The sequence below is a fragment of the Salvelinus namaycush genome, chromosome 15 (genome assembly GCF_016432855.1).
Source record: "Salvelinus namaycush isolate Seneca chromosome 15, SaNama_1.0, whole genome shotgun sequence".
Taxonomy (NCBI): domain Eukaryota; kingdom Metazoa; phylum Chordata; class Actinopteri; order Salmoniformes; family Salmonidae; genus Salvelinus; species Salvelinus namaycush.
Genome location: NC_052321.1, coordinates 12,929,276 through 12,950,235, shown reverse-complemented (window position 1 = coordinate 12,950,235; position 20,960 = coordinate 12,929,276). Strand labels below are relative to the sequence as shown.

Below are 20,960 nucleotides of genomic sequence, written 5' to 3'. Positions count from 1 at the left end.
TGGCCGGTCGGCTTGCTGAGCTGTCTGTTACCATTTTAAACTGGGCTGTGGTTGTGAATCACCCTGGGTTGGCTGGGCTCTGACCAACATAACACTTAGCTGTGGTAGGTCATGATTCACTCCTCCTGCACCCTCCGTTTAGTTCACTTTAGTTTAGTCATCACCATACGGCAAAAGTTCTTTACAGCCTATTACACCGTGACCGCGCTCCCCACTGATTGGCTGGCTAGCATGGATGCTTTCCTGCTGTTAGCCATGAGAAATACCTGCCCAGGCCCTCTGAGGGAGAGGGTTTACTACGGCACATTTAACTGGAGTCACTGACCTTGCCGTGGACTAGAGAGAGACATGATACTTCTCTGTAAAGTTGTCTGAGGTATGCATTGCATGAGTCATGGTTGTGGTGGATGCTGAAGTAGCGAACAAGGTGAAATTGAGTATTGATAGTGAGTGGCCAGGGATGGGAGCCACTGTATCATGTCAGCGTCTAGATGGGAGTAGATTGTAACTTACACCACTACTACTACTACTGTGCACTCACTCACTCACACACACACACACACACACACACACACACACACACACACACACACACACACACACACACACACACACACACACACACACACACACGCACACTTTTTCCTTATCTCTCGCTGGCTCTTTCTCTCCACTCTGTAGTTAAATCATGAACTACTCATAAAGGATGATCTCTATTCTTCATGATGTATACATTTCACATGACATATGCTCTTACATAGTCCATTTTAAATGAATCAGTCCCTTAAATTGAACAGGCTGGCCATGCACAGGTCGTCTCGCCCTTCAGTTGCCTCTCGAGTAACCCTTAAATATGCCATTATCTTGTCTGCAGGGCAAGATACTTGACAATGCCAGGGTGACTTATAGCAATAAAGAAGATTGAGAGTTGCACAAACAGTGTTAGGAATGACCTCAGAAGACATATATCATACCACACTGACCTTCTGAAAGTGAGACATCCTAACCCTGATTCTGGAACAAAGAGGTATTGTTAAACACAGATGATGTGACTGGTGCATTTCCGGCCCAGCAGCTCTGGGCAAGGGCCCTGGTAATGTACTCTGTTTCCCAGATCCTTTTGCGTTCTTAATGTCACTCTTTTAATGTCTCATGCAACCTAATGGCCCTATTGTTTACTGATTATGTCTTGGAAGAAAATAAGTCAAACATTGTGTTATTGATTTCAGATGTAGCCGTCGAGCTGGGTATCACATAAAACCCACTCTCAAACCCTCCTTTTCTTATTCTCTCTCTCACACACCCCCAATGAGCGCACACACACACACACAAACACATGCAGACACACATTTTCGTGAGTTGAAAATAAGACATAATCAGGGCAGGGAGAAGACAGGAGAGAGGGAAGTAGGGCATAAAAGTTGTCAGTGGTGTATAGTGTACCACCACTATCGGCCCTCGAGTGGGGAGCCCTGAATTATTACTGTTTGTTAATTAATATTTCTCTGCCAGCCCAGAGGAAGACTGTGGCCCCGCTCTCTGTGCTCTGTGATAAATAATTTACGTTTGTTTGCTGATAATCTCTATCAGATCTGCCGATGGCCACGAGGGGTGTGTTTTCTTTCTCCCTCTCACTCAGGGGGCAGCCTTAGATGTGTGGCTGTTTTATGGATGCAGATAGGTTGAATATAGGCTAGCCTCACTTTTAACTATCATGTTCTAATATCGTTATAATATTGCTCACTAAATTACTCTACGTTTCCGTGCATTCCATGTGGAAATTCCAGGTTGAAAAATGTATAATAGAGCATTTATTTTCAGTGACACGACTGGATAATTTTTTTACATTGTGATTATTCTTTTTTTGTATCGATTTCTTTTGGAATTGTTACTATGGGAGTTGATGTGGGTCTACGTGACTTTCCTTCAGTGGTGGAAAAAGTACCCAACTGTCATACTTGAGTAAAAGTAAAGATACCTTCATAGAAAATGACTCAAGTAAAAGTAAGTATCAACAGTAAAAGTTAAATCATTTCAAATTCCTTATATTAAGCAAATCAGATGGCACCATTTTCTTGTTTTTTTTTATTTACAGAAAGCCAGGGGCACACTCCAACACTCAGACATCATTTACAAACAAAGCATGTGTGTTTAGTTAGTCCACCAGATCAGAGGCAGTAGGAATGACCAGGGATGTTCGGTTGATAAGCGTGTGAATTTGACTATTTTCCTGTCCTGCTAAGCATTCAAAATGTAATGAGTACTTTTGGGTGTCAAGGAAAATGTATGGAGTAAAAAGTACAATATTTTATTCAGCAATGTAGTGACGTAAAAGTAAAAGTAGTCAAAAATATAAATAAGTACAGATACCCCAAAAAACTACTTAAGTAGTACTTTAAAGTATTTTTACTTAAGTACTTTACACCGCTGCTTTCCTTTGAGTTGAGCTTCTGAGGTTTTATCACAGCTTTGCTATCTAGTGCTGATCTTGTTCATTTGCACCGCAGGCAGAGACAGTGTGGCCCAGAAGAGCTGTTCAATATTTAATTGTTGTCACTAATACAGATTCATAAGTCATCTACAAAGGGGAATTGGGGGGGGGGGGGGCTTTGTTAATATGTTTGTTTATTGCCTTTGTAATGTCACCCCCCCCACACACACAGTTCCTCACTTGGCTGATAGTCGTTGCTCATATAATAGTGTAGCCTATCATCAGTTGATTATCTCTCTCATCATCTGAGAGACTGATTCTCTCGTCCTCTATATCAGCCTACTGTGCTCTAAAATGACGACTGGTGTATATCACTGAGTTTATGTCTGCTTTTGCCTATACAATGTCTTGGTACACTGTATCCTATTGCAGTATAGTCGCCTACAGACAAACCAAGGCAAAGTCCTAATTTATACTGTGAATACCCATCCTCAGTTCACACCCTATAAGAAGAAGTGGGTGAGGAGGAGGGGGTAAGAAGGAGGGGGTGAGGAGGAGGGGGTGAGGAGGAGGATACACTCTAGTCCCCTGGCTCTCATCAAGTATTAACAGTTGGACTCCCAGAAGCCTGGAGTAATGATTATACAGTTTACAGCTTGTGAGATTATAGCTGCCTGTCTGTCTATAAGCTGTCTGTCTGGCAGACAAACATGATGTTGAAATATATCACCCACACACAGCAGGCAACATGATGAAACAATCTGCAACCGCTTGTTTACAGAAACAGACTATTTTAACAAATGTATCCGGTGTTTGTGGTGAGTTAAGGAATTTGACAGCCAAGAGCAAGTGTCATGAATAACAATGATAGCTAGTCTAATTTACAAAGGTATGGCATGGAGTTTGTTAGTCTAATTAACAAAGGTATGGCATGGAGTTTGTTAGTCTAATTAACAAAGGTATGGCATGGAGTTTGTTAGTCTAATTAACAAAGGTATGGCATGGGAGTTTGTTAGACTAATTTACAAAGGTGTCACGTTCGTCGTAAAGATGAGACCAAGGCACAGCATGAGTAGAGTTCCACATCATTTTAATCAACTGAAACTCACCTAACAAAACAACAAACAACCAAACGAACCGCGAAGCTACAGGTGTGCACTCAGGCAACTCAATGTAGACAAGATCCTACAACACAAACGAGGAAAATGGCTACCTAAATATGATCCCCAATCAGAGACAACGATAAACAGCTGTCTCTGATTGGGAACCATATCAGGCCAACATAGACATACAAAACCCCTAGACATACAACACCCTAGACATACAAAAACCTTAGACATACAAAACTAGCGTACCCACCCTAGTCACACCCTGACCTAACCAAAATATATAGAAAAACAGAGATATCTAAGGTCAGGGCGTGACAAAAGGTATGGCATGGGAGTTTGTTAGTCTAATTAACAAAGGTATGGCATGGAGTTTGTTAGTCTAATTTACAAAGGTATTGTGAAGGCATTGTCACTGGGTCGCAGTGATGGCAAATTTCCATTGACATATCGGTGTGTTGCAAGTTCTTTGCCTGTGGCTGATTTGTGGTTTGTCCTCCACATTTCAAACTGATACAGCGACATTAGTTATGTTCTGCTGCTGGCCTGTTTAGCTCACAGAGAGAAACTCGAGACTAGAGCAGTCAATCTATTCAATCAAGTTCTGATTCTTTTCAATCAAGATTCTGATGAATGGAATAAGGTGTATTACTGTAGTCATACTGAACAACACTGCACTAGAGAAATACACTAGATGTTAAATGTTGACCAGGAGAAAACACATCAGTGCTAAAATGTATCTTCTGCAATAACTAAACTATTATGAGGAGAGGAACACCAACGTGCCTTATGAATAATATTTGCAAGCATCACCGTTTCTTTATTGAGATACAAAGAGGCCTACAGTCTGATCCTCCTCCTCTTATGATGATGTGAGCCTTCTCTCCCATAGTCCTTTGATTTGCATTGTGTTAGGGTCTCTTTTAGTTATAAAGGAAACCTGATGGCGAATAGCAGATTTATAATTCTGAGATGATTCCCACCTGGAGTCTGTTCCTCTGCTGCAGGCCCCTGGCTCCACGCTCTGCACATTACAACACTATGACTCAGCAGAAAGAAAGCCCTCCAAGCCTGATGAGTCCACACACACACACACACACACACACACACACACACACACACACACACACACACACACACACACACACACACACCTCTTGCACCTCTTTAAGTCAATGTGGAACCATTTTGAGTTGCACCGACTAAGATTTCCTGCACATACTTAATATATTTATTTTCAATACTTTTGTCACATTGAATGATTTCCAATGTGTTCTAAACAAACAGCTCGTTACAGCCCTTATCTCTAATGTCATCGTTGTCCTTTCCTAGGTATCAGCACACAATAAGATAATGCTGTTTGTGCAGTAGGCTAGTAATCTCACAAGCCTGCTTACAAATCTCCATGAGCGTCTGAGCTATGAATGTGGGTCAAGAGAGACTGGTACAGAGACTACATCTGTATCCTATTAGGAAGTACCAGAGGATGTGTGTCAGGCTGCCTTGAAGAGGTGTTGAATCTTGGATTCTCTGTTGAAGCTATTGGCGGAGAGGTGATAGAAAGATGTTTGAGGTTTGTCATTCCTGTGGTATGTCCCCTGTCAATTTTGTGTGCGAGTGCATGCACATGGACATGTATGTACGTGTATGGAGGAGAGAGAGAACGTTTTATTTTCTCCATATAAAAAAATTGCATTTCTACAACCTCCAAGTAATTGGGTCCTTTTCATCCTTGGCGCCCATTGACTGTGCATCCAACCAATGTCTTGTCTCTGTGTGTGTGTGTGTGTGTTTGTTCTGCAGGGTGTGAGCGGGATGTCTCTGGATGAGGGGGCCCACGCCGGGTCTAGGGAGACGCCCATGTATGTGTATGAGTCGACGGTGCACTGTGCCAACGTGCTGCTGAGTTTGGAGGACCAGCGGCGGCTGAACATCTTGTGTGATGTGACGGTGGTGGTGGAGGGGACAGAGATCAGGGCCCACAGGGCCGTCCTGGCAGCCAGCAGCAGATACTTCCTACAGGTGCTGCTGGGACACACACAACCCGAGCAGGAGCCAATCATCAGCCTGTCTGACAAGGTGAGTAACGACCAATGATGCACATGTATATGTATGTCAACGGTAACACCCTGAGAAAGCATTAATTACCTGACTTGACTTGACAGACTTTAGGCTCCCCTCGGCGTAGCCATTTTTATACTGTTATGCTGCTATATTATAACAGCCCTTCCATTACATTCAGAGACCTGTACTAGTGTGGTAAAACGGGCGTGTCAGTCAGAGGGAGAAGGAGAGAGAATCTAGACTTTTATTGAGTCTCAAAATTCACTCTCTTTTGTGTTCATGTGACAGACAGAGACAGACAGAGACAGACAGAGACAGAGACAGAGACAGAGACAGAGACAGAGACAGAGACAGAGACAGAGACAGACAGAGACAGACAGAGACAGACAGACAGAGACAGACAGAGACAGACAGACAGAGACAGACAGAGAGAGACAGACAGAGACAGACAGAGAGAGACAGACAGACAGAGACAGACAGAGACAGACAGAGACAGACAGAGACAGACAGAGACAGACAGAGACAGACAGAGACAGACAGAGACAGACAGAGACAGACAGAGACAGACAGACAGAGACAGACAGAGAGAGACAGACAGAGACAGACAGAGAGAGACAGACAGACAGAGACAGACAGAGACAGACAGAGACAGACAGAGACAGACAGAGACAGACAGAGACAGACAGAGACAGACAGACAGAGACAGACAGACAGAGACAGACAGACACAGACAGAGACAGACAGAGACAGACAGAGACAGACAGAGACAGACAGAGACAGACAGAGACAGACAGAGACAGACAGAGACAGACAGAGACAGACAGAGACAGACAGAGACAGACACAGACAGACACAGACAGACACAGACAGACACAGACAGACACAGACAGACACAGACAGACACAGACAGAGGTTCTCCTACATGTCTAGAGGAAAACTACAAACAATGTATGCAGGACAGAATTAGGTCAATGTCCATTCATAATAAAAACAGAAAAAAAGAGCAATTCAGTTTTGGAAACATCTAAAATACAGTGACATCCAAGCCCTGCAATATTGAGAGCTGAGCAAAAAAAAAATGTCCCGTCATCCAGCTGGTCCTGGGGCTGAGTTCACAAACCTGTTCTTCTAACACACTGAACACACTGAAGCCCAATCAATCAGAATAACAACCAAATTACAACACAGTCAAACAAAACTACACTACCTATTGGGAAACACAAGCACAAAGCAAAATACAGTGCTATCTGGCCCTAAATGGACAGTACACCATGGCAAACTATTTGACCTGGGTTTCTGTACAAAACATTAGAAAAGCCTTGACAAAGTACAGGCTTAGTTAGCAAAGTCTTGCCATTGAGAAGGGTAGACACAGGAAAACCTGTCTCCCTATAGAGGAAAGGTTGTGCAACCACTGCACCACAGCAGAACCCGAGATAGAGGGCAAATGAACGGTCAATAAAATTCCCAGCTGCGCCTGAATCTACAAGCGCCTTATGCTGGGAATGCGGGGAAAACTCAGGAAATTTAATAAACACATACATGTGAGCAACAGGGGGCTCTGGGTGAGCCTGGTGCCAACTCACCTGGGGTGACACGATAGTGCCCTGCCTGCTGCCTCGACTCCCTGAGGAACCCCCCCCACCACCGGCCAGCAGTGTGCCCTCTACGGCCACATGGCTAGAAGGCCGGTGACGTCGACCGCCGAACGCCGCCCGAACAAGGAGAGGGACCGTGGAAGTCGTGACAAAACCCTAATTCAAGGTTTCAGACTTCTGATGAGAATAGGCTACCCATCCTGTTGGGGGAGGAATCAGAGAGCTGTGGGTTGGCAGTGCACTAGATTGCTGTCTGTGTAACGGTATTCCTCCTCCTCTTCAACCGAAGAGGAGGAGTAGTGATTGAACCAAGGCGCAGCGTTTTGGAATGACATGATTTAATAAAGACACGACAAAACAACTAAGACAGAAAACGAACTAGACTTGAATTAACTAACAAAATAACAAAACGAATGTGTAGACAAACCTGGACATGCGAACTTACATAAAACGCAGAACTCACGAACAGGAAAATGACTACACAAAAGACCGAACTCACAAACAAACCGAACAGTCCCGTATGGTGCGACAAACACTGACACAGGAGACAACCTCCCACAACGAACACTGTGAAACAACCTACCTAAATATGACTCTCAATTAGAGGACAACGCAAAACACCTGCCTCTAATTAAGAGCCATACCAGGCAACCCTTAAACCAACATAGAAACAGAAAACATAGAATGCCCACCCAAACTCACGTCCTGACCAACTAACACATACAACAAACTAACAGAAATAGGTCAGGAACGTGACATAACCCCCCCCCTTAAGGTGCGAACTCCGGGCGCACCAGCACCAAGTTTAGGGGAGGGTCTGGGTGGGCATCTGACCACGGTGGTGGCTCAGGCTCAGGACGAGGTCCCCACCCCACCATAGTCAATCCCAGCTCGCTAATCCCCCTCAGAATGACCACCCCTCTATTCCACCCACCTAATATATGCAACACAAAATAAAGGGACAGCTCCGGGACAAGGTAGCTCAGGACATAGAGGTAGGTGAGAATAGAGAGGTAGATAGAGAGGTAGCTCAGGATAGAGAGGTAGCTCAGGATAGAGGGGCAACTCCGGACTGAAAGGCAGCTCCGGACAGAGAGACAGCTCTGGACTGAGGGGCAGTTCTGGATTACTGGCAGCTCCGGACTGGCTGACGGCTCTGGACGCTCATGGCTGGCTGACGGCTCTGGACGCTCATGGCTGTAGGGCAGCTCATGACTGGAGGGCAGCTCATGACTGGAGGGCAGCTCATGACTGGGAGGCAGCTCATGACTGGGAGGCAGCTCATGACTGGGAGGCAGCTCATGACTAGAGGGCAGCTCATGACTGGGAGGCAGCTCATGACTAGAGGGCAGCTCATGACTGGAGGGCAGCTCATGACTGGAGGGCAGCTCATGACTGTCTGACGGCTCTGGCAGATCTTGTCTGGTTGGCGGCTCTGGCAGATCCTGTCTGGTTGGCGGCTCTGGCAGATCCTGTCTGGTTGGCGGCTCTGGCAGATCCTGTCTGGTTGGCGGCTCTGGCAGATCCTGACTGACGACTGGCTCTAGCGGCTCCTGACTGACTATCGGCTCTGATGGCTCGGGACAGACGGGCGGCTCTAATGGCTCGGGACAGACGGATGGCTCAGACGGCGCTGGGGAGACGGATGGCTCAGACGGCGCTGGGGAGACGGATGGCTCAGACGGCGCTGAGGAGACGGATGGCTCAGAGGAGACGGATGGCTCAGATGGCGCTGCGGAGACGGATGGCTCAGACTGATCCTGTCTAGCGGAAGGCTTTGGCTGCTCCTGTCTGGTGGAAGGCTCTAGCGGCTCCTGTCTGACGGAAGGCTCTGTAGGCTCATGGCAGACGGGCGGCTTTGCAGGCTCAATACAGACGAGCAGTTCATGCGGCGCTTGGCAGACGGACAGTTCAGGCGCCATTGGGCAGACGGCAGACTCTGGCCGGCTGAGACGCACTGTAGGCCTGGTGCGTGGTGCCGGAACTGGAGGCACCGGACTGGAGACACGCACTTCAAGCCTAGTGCGGGGAGCAGGGACAGGGCACACTGGACTCTCAAAACGTACTATTTGCCTGGTGCGTGGTACCGGCACTGGTGGCACCGGGCTGAGGGCACGCACATCAGGACGAGTACGGGGAGAAGGAACAGTGTGTACAGGGCTCTGGAGACGCACAGGTGGCTTAGTGCGTGGTGCCCGAACTGGAGGCACTGGGCTGGAGACACGCACCATAGGGAGAGTGCGTGGAGGAGGAACAGGGCTCTGGAGACGCACTGGAAGCCTGGTGCGTAGTGTAGGCACTGGTGGTACTGGGCTGGGGCGGGGAGGTAGTGCCGGAAATACCGGACCATGCAAGCGTACTGGCTCCCTTGAGCATTGAGCCTGCCCAACCTTACCTGGTTGAATGCTCCCCGTCGCCCGACCAGTGCGGGGAGGTGGAATAACCCGCACCGGGCTATGTAGGCGAACCGGGGACACCATGCATAAGGCTGGTGCCATGTAAGCCGGCCCGAGGAGACGTACTGGTGGCCAGATATGAAGGGCCGGCTTCATGACATTTGGCTCAATGCCCAATCTAGCCCTACCAGTGCGGGGAGGTGGAATAACCCGCACTGGGCTATGCACACGTACAGGAGACACCGTGCGCTCTACTGCGTAACACGGTGTCTGCCCGTACTCCCGCTCTCCACGGTTAGCCTGGGAAGTGGGCGCAGGTCTCCTACCTGCCCTTGGCCCACTACCTCTTAGCCCCCCCCCAAGAAATTTTTGGGTAGTACTCACGGGCTTTTCGGGCTTCCGTGCCAGACGCGTCCCCTCATAATGCCGGTTCCTCTCTCCCGTTTCCTCCGCTCTCCGAGCTGCCTCCAGCTGTTCCCATGGGCGGCGATTCACCTCCACTTTAGCCCATGGTCCTTTTCCTTCCATGATCTCCTCCCAAGACCATAAATCCTGCTTCGTGCGCTGTCCGTTCCTCCCGTTACACCGCTGCTTGGTTCTGGTTATTTGGTGGGTGGTTTTGTAACGGTATTCCTCCTCCTCTTCAACCGAAGAGGAGGAGTAGTGATTGAACCAAGGCGCAGCGTTTTGGAATGACATGATTTAATAAAGACACGACAAAACAACTAAGACAGAAAACGAACTAGACTTGAATTAACTAACAAAATAACAAAACGAATGTGTAGACAAACCTGGACATGCGAACTTACATAAAACGCAGAACTCACGAACAGGAAAATGACTACACAAAAGACCGAACTCACAAACAAACCGAACAGTCCCGTATGGTGCGACAAACACTGACACAGGAGACAACCACCCACAACGAACACTGTGAAACAACCTACCTAAATATGACTCTCAATTAGAGGACAACACAAAACACCTGCCTCTAATTAAGAGCCATACCAGGCAACCCTTAAACCAACATAGAAACAGAAAACATAGAATGCCCACCCAAACTCACGTCCTGACCAACTAACACATACAACAAACTAACAGAAATAGGTCAGGAACGTGACAGTCTGCCATAAGATGAGTGACAGTGTCGGACAGACCAACCAACCCGCATGCTCTCTATGCCATTATTATTGTCCATTTTATGGTTATTTTTACTCTTGATTATTATTGTTAATGATTGCCCCGTTGAAAATCTTTATTATTATTATTATTTTAATTATGTTAATACTGTCAATTAATAACTTACATGAAATTTCCAAAGTACTCTTTTGCTATATGTACAGTGTTATGTCATGTCAATAAAGCAATTTGAATTGAAAGCAATTTGAATTGAATTGAAATTGAGAGAGTGAGAGAGAAAAAGAGAGAGAGGGAGAGAAAGGGAGAAAGAGGGGGTAAGAGGGAGGGAGGCGGCCGGGTAGCTTGCTCAGTTGTCACACTTTAGCACTCCTTTGCTTGTGTACGTAGTGTTGGCAGGATTCCTGAAAACCCTGTGGGAATTTTTAGAATCAGTGATACATTATATTTCTGCCTCTGTAACTAATCGTGGGCAGAACAGCCCCGGCCCACATTCCACTGCTTCCATTAGCATGTAATGTCCTAGATCTGTCAATTTGATTAATACTGTATGTCTCTTTGACTCTACCTCATACAGTAATCACTATCAACGACTTTACACGTCAAAATCCATCCTCTAATGACTAGAAAGCATTGCTTATTTTCTCTCTTCTCTTTCTCTACAGACATCCCCTCTCTCCTTCTACCGGTCTCTTTGTAGTGTGGATTTTCTCTTTCTCACTCTGTCTATCCATCCTTTCACTTGCCTCCTTTTTGCTTTGTAGTATCTCTCGCAATCTCTTCCTCTCTCTCTCTCTCTCCGTTTTCTCTCTCATTCTGTTTTCCCTTTCTCTCCCTGTCCTCATTAGAAGGGCTGGTACAGTAGTAACATTAAAAAAGGCTTGTCTGGTTTCTGTGTGTTCATAAAGACAATCTTCTGTGTGTTCATAAAGACATGCTTCTGTGTGTTCATAAAGACATGCTTCTGTGTGTTCATAAAGACATGCTTCTGTGTGTTCATAAAGACATGCTTCTGTGTGCTCATAAAGACATGCTTCTGTGTGTTCATAAAGACATGCTTGTGTGTGTTCATAAAGACATGCTTCTGTGTGTTCATAAAGACATGCTTCTCTGTGTTCATAAAGACATGCTTCTGTGTGTTCATAAAGACATGCTTCTGTGTGTTCATAAAGACATGCTTCTGTGTGTTCATAAAGACATGCTTCTGCAGGCACATGAGGCAGCTGCTGACGCTAGCTGAAAATAGACCCCCAGAACACTCAGCACTCTAACGGCACTCTACCTCCCCCCCAGCCCCTGACACACACACACAGACACGCACACACTGCGCTCACACACACACACACACACATACACACGCACAAACACACACAGGCAAGCACGCACTGTGCACACAAACACACACACACAGACATGCACACACTGCGCTCACACACGCACACACTGCGCTCACACGCACACACACACAGGCAAGCACGCACTGCACACAAACACACACACACAGAAACGGGCACACACACACACATACACCAGGCCTGCTGGCTATCAGCTACTAAGAGAGAGAACAGGAGAGAGATGAAGGGGGAGAGGATGGGGGGATGGGGGGCTAGAGAGGATGGGGAGAGGAGAGGATAGAGGGGGCTAGGAGGGTAAAAGGAGGGGGAGTAGGTGAGCTGAAGGGGGAGATGACAACAAGTGAGAGACATATTTTAAGGATGGGTGACTTTCACCTTCAGAGAGGGATGATAGGCACTCATTGGGATGATGGTGGGAGGGAGAGGGGATGTGCTCCAGTTAGTTTGCTCTCTCCCCCCATCTCAATTTTTTGTAAAAATGTGTCAAAATAAAACATGAATGTGTAGTCTACACAATTCAGGGTTTGTTTAACTGTGTGTGTTAGCAGCAGATTTTCCCCAACTCTCACTCTCCACACAAAATCCCCAGGACGAGTAACAACACAACAGATAACACTGTGTTTCCTCCTCTCATCAGATTACAGCCAGGGGGTTTGCCCCGCTGCTACAGTTTGCCTACACAGCCAAACTGGTTCTGAGCAGAGAGAACATCCATGAGGTGATCCGTTGTGCTGACTTCCTGGGCGTTCACAACCTAGAAGACTCCTGCTTCCGCTTTCTACAGGCCCAGCTGCATAGCGACACGACTGATCACAACAATGGCCTTTGTCGCAAGGAGCTGCCGCCGTCGGCGCACACAGATGACCTCATCACGGAGGAGGACGATGACGGTGGTGGTTCTGTGTCGTCCGAGACCCCCAGAGTGACGTCATCCTCTGCGACGAGGTGGCGACCCAATCACTCTACCCTCATGCCCCTCACCAGCAGCCTGACCTCTGACCTCCCACAATGCCCCAAATACAGGAAGTACCAGCAGGCCTGCGCCAAGCACAACGGAGAGAACAAGGACGATGATAGCGTCACCTCGGCCGCCTCGTCACTATGCCATGCCTCAGCCTCCCCAGGCCGCTCAGAGACCAGCAGCACCCACCAAGGGATACACCCCCTCTCCCCCTCCAGAATCAAAGAGGAGCCCCGCTCCGGGGGCGAGGGAGAGGAGGGCCCCCCAGGACTGTCAGAGGATAGCCAGAATGTCCTGGAGCTGGAGTGGGAGGGGAGGCCGGAGCCCTCAGCGCATCCCCCCAGCAGAGGTTCTCCATCTTGCCTGCACTCCTACCTCCAGAGGGGCCTCCTGGATCTCAACAACCGAGCCAGCACCCTACCTTCCACTCCTCTCACCCAGCAGCTACTGACCAACAGACTCTCACTAGCCCATAACAGGGACAGAGACAGGGAGGCATCTCAGGGGGAGGGTGGAAGGGACCTCAGGGCGGTGTCTGCAGAGACAGTGGGATCTTCTGTTGGAGACATAGAGGGGGTAGTAGAGGGCATGGCAATGAAGCCCCTTGTCTCAGACGGAGTCAGCAAACAGGAAGTAGAGTTGGATCGCCGCAGCAGCGTCATTTTCTCCCCCGGGGCATGTGACCAACTGGGAACACCATCTCAATCCTACTCTGACCGGAAGTCTCTGGAAAAAGATCTGTTGGAGATCACCTCGAAATCCCTGTGGACAGGGGTTAGTCAGTCTCTCCCCTTCCACCAGACATACTCTCCCCTACCCTCCTCCACCACCCCCCCCACGGCCCTCCAGGACCCCCTGCCGACTATGGCCTGCCGACCGCGGCCCACCACCAGCTGCCCTCTGCCCATAAAGATCTCCCCCTGCTCCCCCGCCTGCGAGCCACGCACACGCACCTCCAGCTCCTGCTCATCTTTCTCCTACCTGGAGGACGGGGGCAGTGGGGACTCGCCCTCCAGCCTGCCTCAGTTTGAGTTCTCCTCTTCCCCATGCTCTGTGTCGGGCTCAGGCTTGGCTCGCTGCCTGGTGGGGGAGCAGAGGGAGCACAGTGGGATGGTGGTAGGGGAAGCCATCTTCTCTCAGGGCCGCACCAAGATCAAGTGTGAACGGTTGTATGGGGCCAACTCCACTGATGAATCCGGGTCCTTCTCAGAGGGAGACAGTGAGTCTGGCCCTGCCAGAGAGCCAGGTCCCGAAGTCAGTATAATTTATCTATCTATACTACATATTGAAATTGTGATCTGTGCTATTCAAAATGCGTTTTGCCAACAACTAAAATTGCTCTGACAAAATGTTACTGAGTCAGAGAGATACCACACGGTTAGTGTTATGGCTGGGAAGATGAACTGTGTTGTAATAATTATGTTTTGATGGTTGTCAGAGTTACTTCTTAAAACCAAAAGGGATAAATATCTGAACAAATAGCTAGGACCAGTCCTCTTTATGAACTGCTAACAAAGCAGTGGTGAAGACTTAAGACAGAAAGAGAGAGAGCGACAGGAAATTGAATAGACTAGTTAACTGTACAGTATATGACAACTGTTGTTCTGGGGAAGAAGAGCCTAGAGAGCTTAGAACAGTAATAGTCTTAGTCATCTGTGAGATTTCTGTTTGACAAAATGTCTGGATGCTATTCACCTCTAAAGCTATAGTCATGGCCCATCCATGCACACGCCATCCGTCCATACAAACCAATCTCCCCTATTCACAGCCTAAAGCCTCTAAGGATAAGACCTTGATTTCAAACTCTTTGTTTACTTTAAGAGAACCGCAGGGATTGCCATGGCAATGCTTAAGCGCCCACTCCATCTCTCATGTTGCTGTGTGGAGAGAAATTAGACGATTCTTCTTGTGCTCCACTGTGGGCTGAAGTCTGTCGTTCAGCCGCTCTGAGAGACTCACACACAATCAGCAGCGTCTTCTATTAGCTAATCTATATCAACTTTATTTCAGAACCAATGGTGAGTCAGTGAGAGACAGGCTGGTGGAACGGTGTGAGTGGGAAAGAGATTGATGTAATACAATGAATGACTGCTGAAAATACACAAACAGTGATGGACAGAATCATTGAGCTTTTTATCACAGCTGTTTTTAGATGAATGGAAAGCAATGGATATAATGCTCGGGTAGGTAGAGTTCCGTAGAGGTGTCAATTTTTTATTGAATTACATTTCGTTCATAATGAGGGTTAATGCTTTCCCGATTTTTCTCTCTCAAGTCGGAAAAGGAGCTGAAATGTGTGTGTGCGTGCATGTGTGTTTGTGTGTCTCCATATGCTCATAGCAGTTCTCAGCGCTGACACTTGGTTCAGACAAAACGGACAGGTGTCCCTGTACCCTCCACCATCTCACACACACACACACACACACATACACACCAGTTGACACAGATGAGGCCATCATGTCAGTGCTGGCCCACTCACAGAGCAGAGTAATGAACTGACTGGAGGGATGTAGAGTTAAAAAGAGAAACCAGAACAATAGAGAGAGAGAAGAAAGAGAGAGACACAGACAGAGAGAGAGAGACTCAGAGAGACAGAGAGAGACAGAGACACAGAGAGACAGAGACAGAAAAGGCCCCCCAAGATCACAGCTGAAATGGAGCACTCCCTCAGTCCCCTGCCTCTACCCAACTCTCTGTGAGACACATGGCAGAACGTCACACAGCATATACTGACCCATTATTAAACACTGAATGATAGCACTTTCAAATGGGAACATCATTCAGACGATGGAGGAGTTCCTTATGACGTAAACTGAGAACTTTATTGTATCTCAAACATCAATTTGAGAACATCAGTTAATCTGTATTTTTTACAATAGTTTGTGTCAATTGTAAGTAAATTAATTATTTTGTCCTACAGTTATTGTCTATTACACTGTAAGCGATTGATTTCAAATAAGTGGAGTACCATGCACAGGATATGACCATCTATTAGAGGTAGAATAACAGTGCCACCTAGTGGGCTGGGTGGGTACAACTGTGTGAGATGGATGCTATCTGGGGGAGTTGAGTAATGAGAGCAGAGGACAAATGTCCATTGCTTGCTGTATCATGGACAAGAAAGTTGTTTTGAATTGTATTGTACACCAGGTAGAAACTACTGTATATCTCTAATGCATTCCTCTGTGTTTGTTAAGGTCAAACTTCCCTTCCCGGTGGATCAGATCACCAATCTTCCGCGTAATGACTTCCAGATCATGATAAAGATGCACAAACTGACCTCAGAGCAGCTGGAGTTCATCCACGACCTCCGGCGGCGCAGTAAGAACCGCATCGCCGCCCAGCGCTGCCGCAAGAGAAAGCTGGACTGCATCCAGAACCTGGAGGTGGAGATACACAGACTGGTACATACACTGTTGTAATGGTCCTGTGTGGCTCAGTTGGTAGCATGGCGCTTGCAATGCCAGGGTTGTGGGTTCCACTCCTACGGGGGACTAGTATGAAAATGTATGCACTCTAGATAAGGCTGCTAAATGACTAAAATGTCTATGTTAAGACTCAGGTCTACTTATTATACAATGAAAAGTTTAATCTCTACTGTTAGCATTTGTAGTACTGTCACTTTTAAAAATGGTTTAATTTGTGTTTCCTTATGCATGTGGTTGTCTGTGTGTTTGTGGTTATGTACTGTGTACATATGGATTCTCTAGGTGTGTATTCAATGTGTGTAAGCTGTGTGTGTATTCAATGTGTGTAAGCTGTGTGTGTATTCAATGTGTGTAAGCTGTGTGTATATTCAATGTGTGTAAGCTGTGTGTGTATTCAATGTGTGTAAGCTGTGTGTGTATTCAATGTGTGTAAGCTGTGTGTGTATTCAATGTATGCAAACTGTGTGTGTATTCAATGTGTGTAAGATGTGTGTGTAAGCTGTGTGTGTATTCAATGTATGTAAGCTGTGTGTGTATTCAGTGTATGCAAACTATGTGTGTATTCAATGTGTGTAAGCTATGTGTGTATTCAATGTGTGTAAGGTGTGTGTGTATTCTCAGTGTACCCATAACAGTCATGTACTGTATGTGTGTCCTTGCAGGTGCATGACAAGGACAAGCTGCTGAGTGAGAGGAACCAGCTGAAGGTGTGTATGGGTGAGCTGTGGCAGAACCTCTCCTACCTGTCCCAGGCTGTGTCCCAGGAGGTGTGCAGGGAGGTACAGGGGAACCACGAGAAGACCCACGCTCTGCTCCCTACACACAGGTCCAGAGATCCTACTGCCACCACCAACAGCATCTCCATCACGGCCAGCATCGACCTCACCTCCAACCCAGGCTCCCCCACCTCAGAGGGCAGTCAGGTCAAGTCCCCCTGCCCCTCTGAAAGCCTCATGGAGAGAGCCGTTGGCGCTGGGCAGAGGCGGCAGGGCAGTGGGGAGATAGATGTGTCTGTCCTAGGGCAGGAGGACCCTGAGTCTTCCCTGGAGCCTGGAGCGTCTACGGGTGTGTGTAGCCCCACTGTTTCGGTGGATTTCTCTCAGGAGATGACTGAGAAATGTACAACAGAAGAACAGCCCAGACAGGACTGTATCTAGCTAGCAACGGAAAATGAATAGCTAGTAACGGTGTGTTTTTATTGTTATTATGACACACATCTCTACCTTGATGTATAAAGTTTGAAGTACATTTGTTCTCTGTGTTTTTTAAAGGATGACACTACAGTTGTCTTATCAGCAATACTTTTAAACAGGTATTTTGGAGATATCAAACTCCATACAACATTGCTCTGGCAGCTTCCCCCCTCTCTCTCTCTCTCTCTCTATTTCTGTCTCTCCCTCCCTCCCTCCCTCCCTCTCTCCCATCATGGGAGTAAACTCAGGAATTCCTCTGAATGTTTAATAATGTTCAATAATGTCTATGTAAAAAGCTATTTCATTTCAAATTGTACATCTGAAGAGTTCTTCTATACAGCTGCGAGTAGAATGAACTCTCATATGCAAAGTTTCCTTCAGTTCTAATTTCTCACTTTCTTTTTCCTGCATTGTTTATGTACATTCCTCTTTTGCCTTTAACACACAGTAGCATCTATGGTGAAAGAAAGAAAGGAATCAACACACAGTAGCATCTATGGTGAAAGAAAGGAATCAACACACAGTAACATCTATGGTGAAAGAAAGAAAGGAATCAACACACAGTAACATCTATGGTGAAAGAAAGGAATCAACACACAGTAACATCTATGGTGAAAGAAAGGAATCAACACATTGTAGCTAAAGTGGAAATAGAAGAAAAACAAAAACGTATTGCACCGTTCAGCGGTAGAGGTACCGTTTGCACCGTTCAGCGGTAGAGGTACCGTTTGCACCGTTCAGCGGTAGAGGTACCGTTTGCACCGTTCAGCGGTAGAGGCACCGTTTGCACCGTTCAGCGGTAGAGGCACCGTTTGCACCGTTCAGCGGTAGAGGTACCGTTTGCACCGTTCAGCGGTAGAGGTACCGTTTGCACCGTTCAGCGGTAGAGGTACCGTTTGCACCGTTCAGCGGTAGAGGTACCGTTTGCACCGTTCAGCGGTAGAGGTACCGTTTGCACCGTTCAGCGGTAGAGGCACCGTTTGCACCGTTCAGCGGTAGAGGTACCGTTTGCACCGTTCAGCGGTAGAGGCACCGTTTGCACCGTTCAGCGGTAGAGGCACCATTTGCACCGTTCAGCGGTAGAGGTACCGTTTGCACCGTTCAGCGGTAGAGGTACCGTTTGCAGCGGTAGAGGTACCGTTTGCACCGTTCAGCGGTAGAGGTACCGTTTGCACCGTTCAGCGGTAGAGGTACCGTTTGCACCGTTCAGCGGTAGAGGTACCGTTTGCACCGTTCAGCGGTAGAGGCACCGTTTGCACCGTTCAGCGGTAGAGGTACCGTTTGCACCGTTCAGCGGTAGAGGTACCGTTTGCACCGTTCAGCGGTAGAGGTACCGTTTGCACCGTTCAGCGGTAGAGGTACCGTTTGCACCGTTCAGCGGTAGAGGCACCGTTTGCACCGTTCAGCGGTAGAGGTACCGTTTGCACCGTTCAGCGGTAGAGGTACCGTTTGCACCGTTCAGCGGTAGAGGTACCGTTTGCACCGTTCAGAGGTAATCTATCTAATTTATACTAACTATGCATTTACACTAGCAAATGCATTGACATTGGCACTTAGAAATGAAAAACTCCCAAGCCAAGTACTTACTTAAATTATATTCAACAAATATAAATGGTGTCAAAGACTATCATTCTTATCTAAACCATATTGCTCTTTTAGGGGTAGAAATGTATTGTCCCACGTGGTGAAAATGTAATATTTTGTTCTGAGGTATTTTCCATTACATTTAGTGTGAATCAGATGTATTAAAGAATTGGGGTGGAAGTGGAAGTCACCACATATTCCTGGTTTGATAATCCTTAAATATAAGAGTGCAATTTATCCTCTAAACTTGTCCAGTATTCCTAATGGTGTATTATCAAGTGAAATGTTGAATACTAATTCAAAGAGATGCTTAGATAGTTGTTGGTCCATGGTAATGCCAAATTATTCCATTGTGGAAGATCGTTCTGTAGCATGTGTCATGGTTAGATTAGTGGTTTCTTTGTTGTTTTCTCTAGGAACTTTCCAATGTCATATTCTGGGAATTTCAATTGACATCCTTTAGTTTTCCTCACAGTATAAAGTACCAATGACAGAGCTCCACAGAATGTACTGTTACTCTGAGTACACTGAATATACCGATCACCCCATTTTGATATTTTTGAATTTGAAAAAGAAATAAAAACATGTTCAGTTATTTATTTTGACAATGTTTCTGTGGGGATGATTTGTTGGCACAAAATGTAGGCCTGTACATTTCCTAACATTGATTCTTGTGATTTTTAATGGTTGTTGTTTTTACTGACAATTTGGATGAAAGACAAATCTTTTCTGTGTTTTATGATTCACAATGTCCTTATTTAGTACAAATTAAGCAAACGTTTAAAGAGGTAAAAGTGTTTACAAAAGTCTGTGTAACATGTTTGTGTTTTTTAAGGATTTTTCCATGACAAGAGACTTTGCATCATTGGATTGATAAGTTTGGGTTTTGAACTGTTTTTAAAATGGAACATACAATTGTAAGTGGATGATGTGTTCACACAAGATTTTAAACGTATGTTTGACAAATGCAGCTCCAAGTCTTGCCTTAGAGGTTTCAAAGGCCAAACTCACGTGAAAGGGAAGGGAAGGTGTCAATTTAAAACCATACTGTGGAAAAATAACATTCTGTCCATACCATGAAAGAAATGACTGATTTCAGTTCAACCACAATGTTTACTTGTTGGGGGAAAACGTAGTCGCATTTTCTCTTAATGTGCATTAACAATGTTATTTTTCCACGGTGCAGGTTTGATTGAATCCCAGCCTGTGTGTATGCAGAGGTTATGCCTCATGAACTTTATGGACTCTTACACTTATCTACCTGCAATTCTGCATACCTCTCATTTTTGGTCAAGGACTGTACAGTTGGAATACGTTGTGTGTGGTTTTGTTTCTATGGTTATTATTGTATTTGTAGATTTTTGGTGAGATATTTTTTATGTGTAATTTGAGTAAACTGCAAGACGAAAGATATCAGCTGTTTCACTTTTCCCTTTTTAGCTTTTAATGTTCAAATTGCCTGAGTTCGTTATATTGTAAATATTATGTAACTGTTGTTTTTGTTAATTTGACATGCAAATGTTTTGGAGGAAAACTTTTTGTCAAGACGCAATTTCTGTTTACAGATTAAAACAAATAGCATGCGCCAATTCTTTGTATATTTTTTACTGTAAAATTATGATATATCTCAAAAATAACCCATCAAAGACGATGACAAAAAGTGATTTTCAGTTTTAGTAAATAAGCATTTAATGTCATGAATTAAGA

At 46.2% G+C, this 20,960-nt stretch overlaps 1 protein-coding gene across 1 annotated transcript; it reads left to right on the top strand.

Moving 5' to 3' along the window:
* Positions 1 to 5,346: 5,346 nt before the first annotated feature.
* On the top strand, positions 5,347 to 17,633 carry LOC120059770 (transcription regulator protein BACH2-like). The gene is made up of 4 exons (XM_039008823.1): positions 5,347 to 5,616; positions 12,725 to 14,302; positions 16,246 to 16,452; positions 17,139 to 17,633. The coding sequence occupies exons 1-4, from the start codon at positions 5,353 to 5,355 to the stop codon at positions 17,631 to 17,633; spliced, it is 2,544 nt and encodes an 847-aa protein (XP_038864751.1). The 5' UTR covers positions 5,347 to 5,352.
* Positions 17,634 to 20,960: the final 3,327 nt, after the last annotated feature.

Excerpts from the sequence above, each read along its gene's own strand:
- LOC120059770 (XM_039008823.1), top strand. The coding sequence starts at position 5,353 with ATGTCTCTGGATGAGGGGGCCCACGCCGGGTCTAGGGAGACGCCCATG. Across the intron at positions 5,617-12,724 it reads TCATCAGCCTGTCTGACAAG|ATTACAGCCAGGGGGTTTGC; the intron begins GTGAGTAACGAC and ends TCCTCTCATCAG. Across the intron at positions 16,453-17,138 it reads AGGTGGAGATACACAGACTG|GTGCATGACAAGGACAAGCT; the intron begins GTACATACACTG and ends GTGTCCTTGCAG.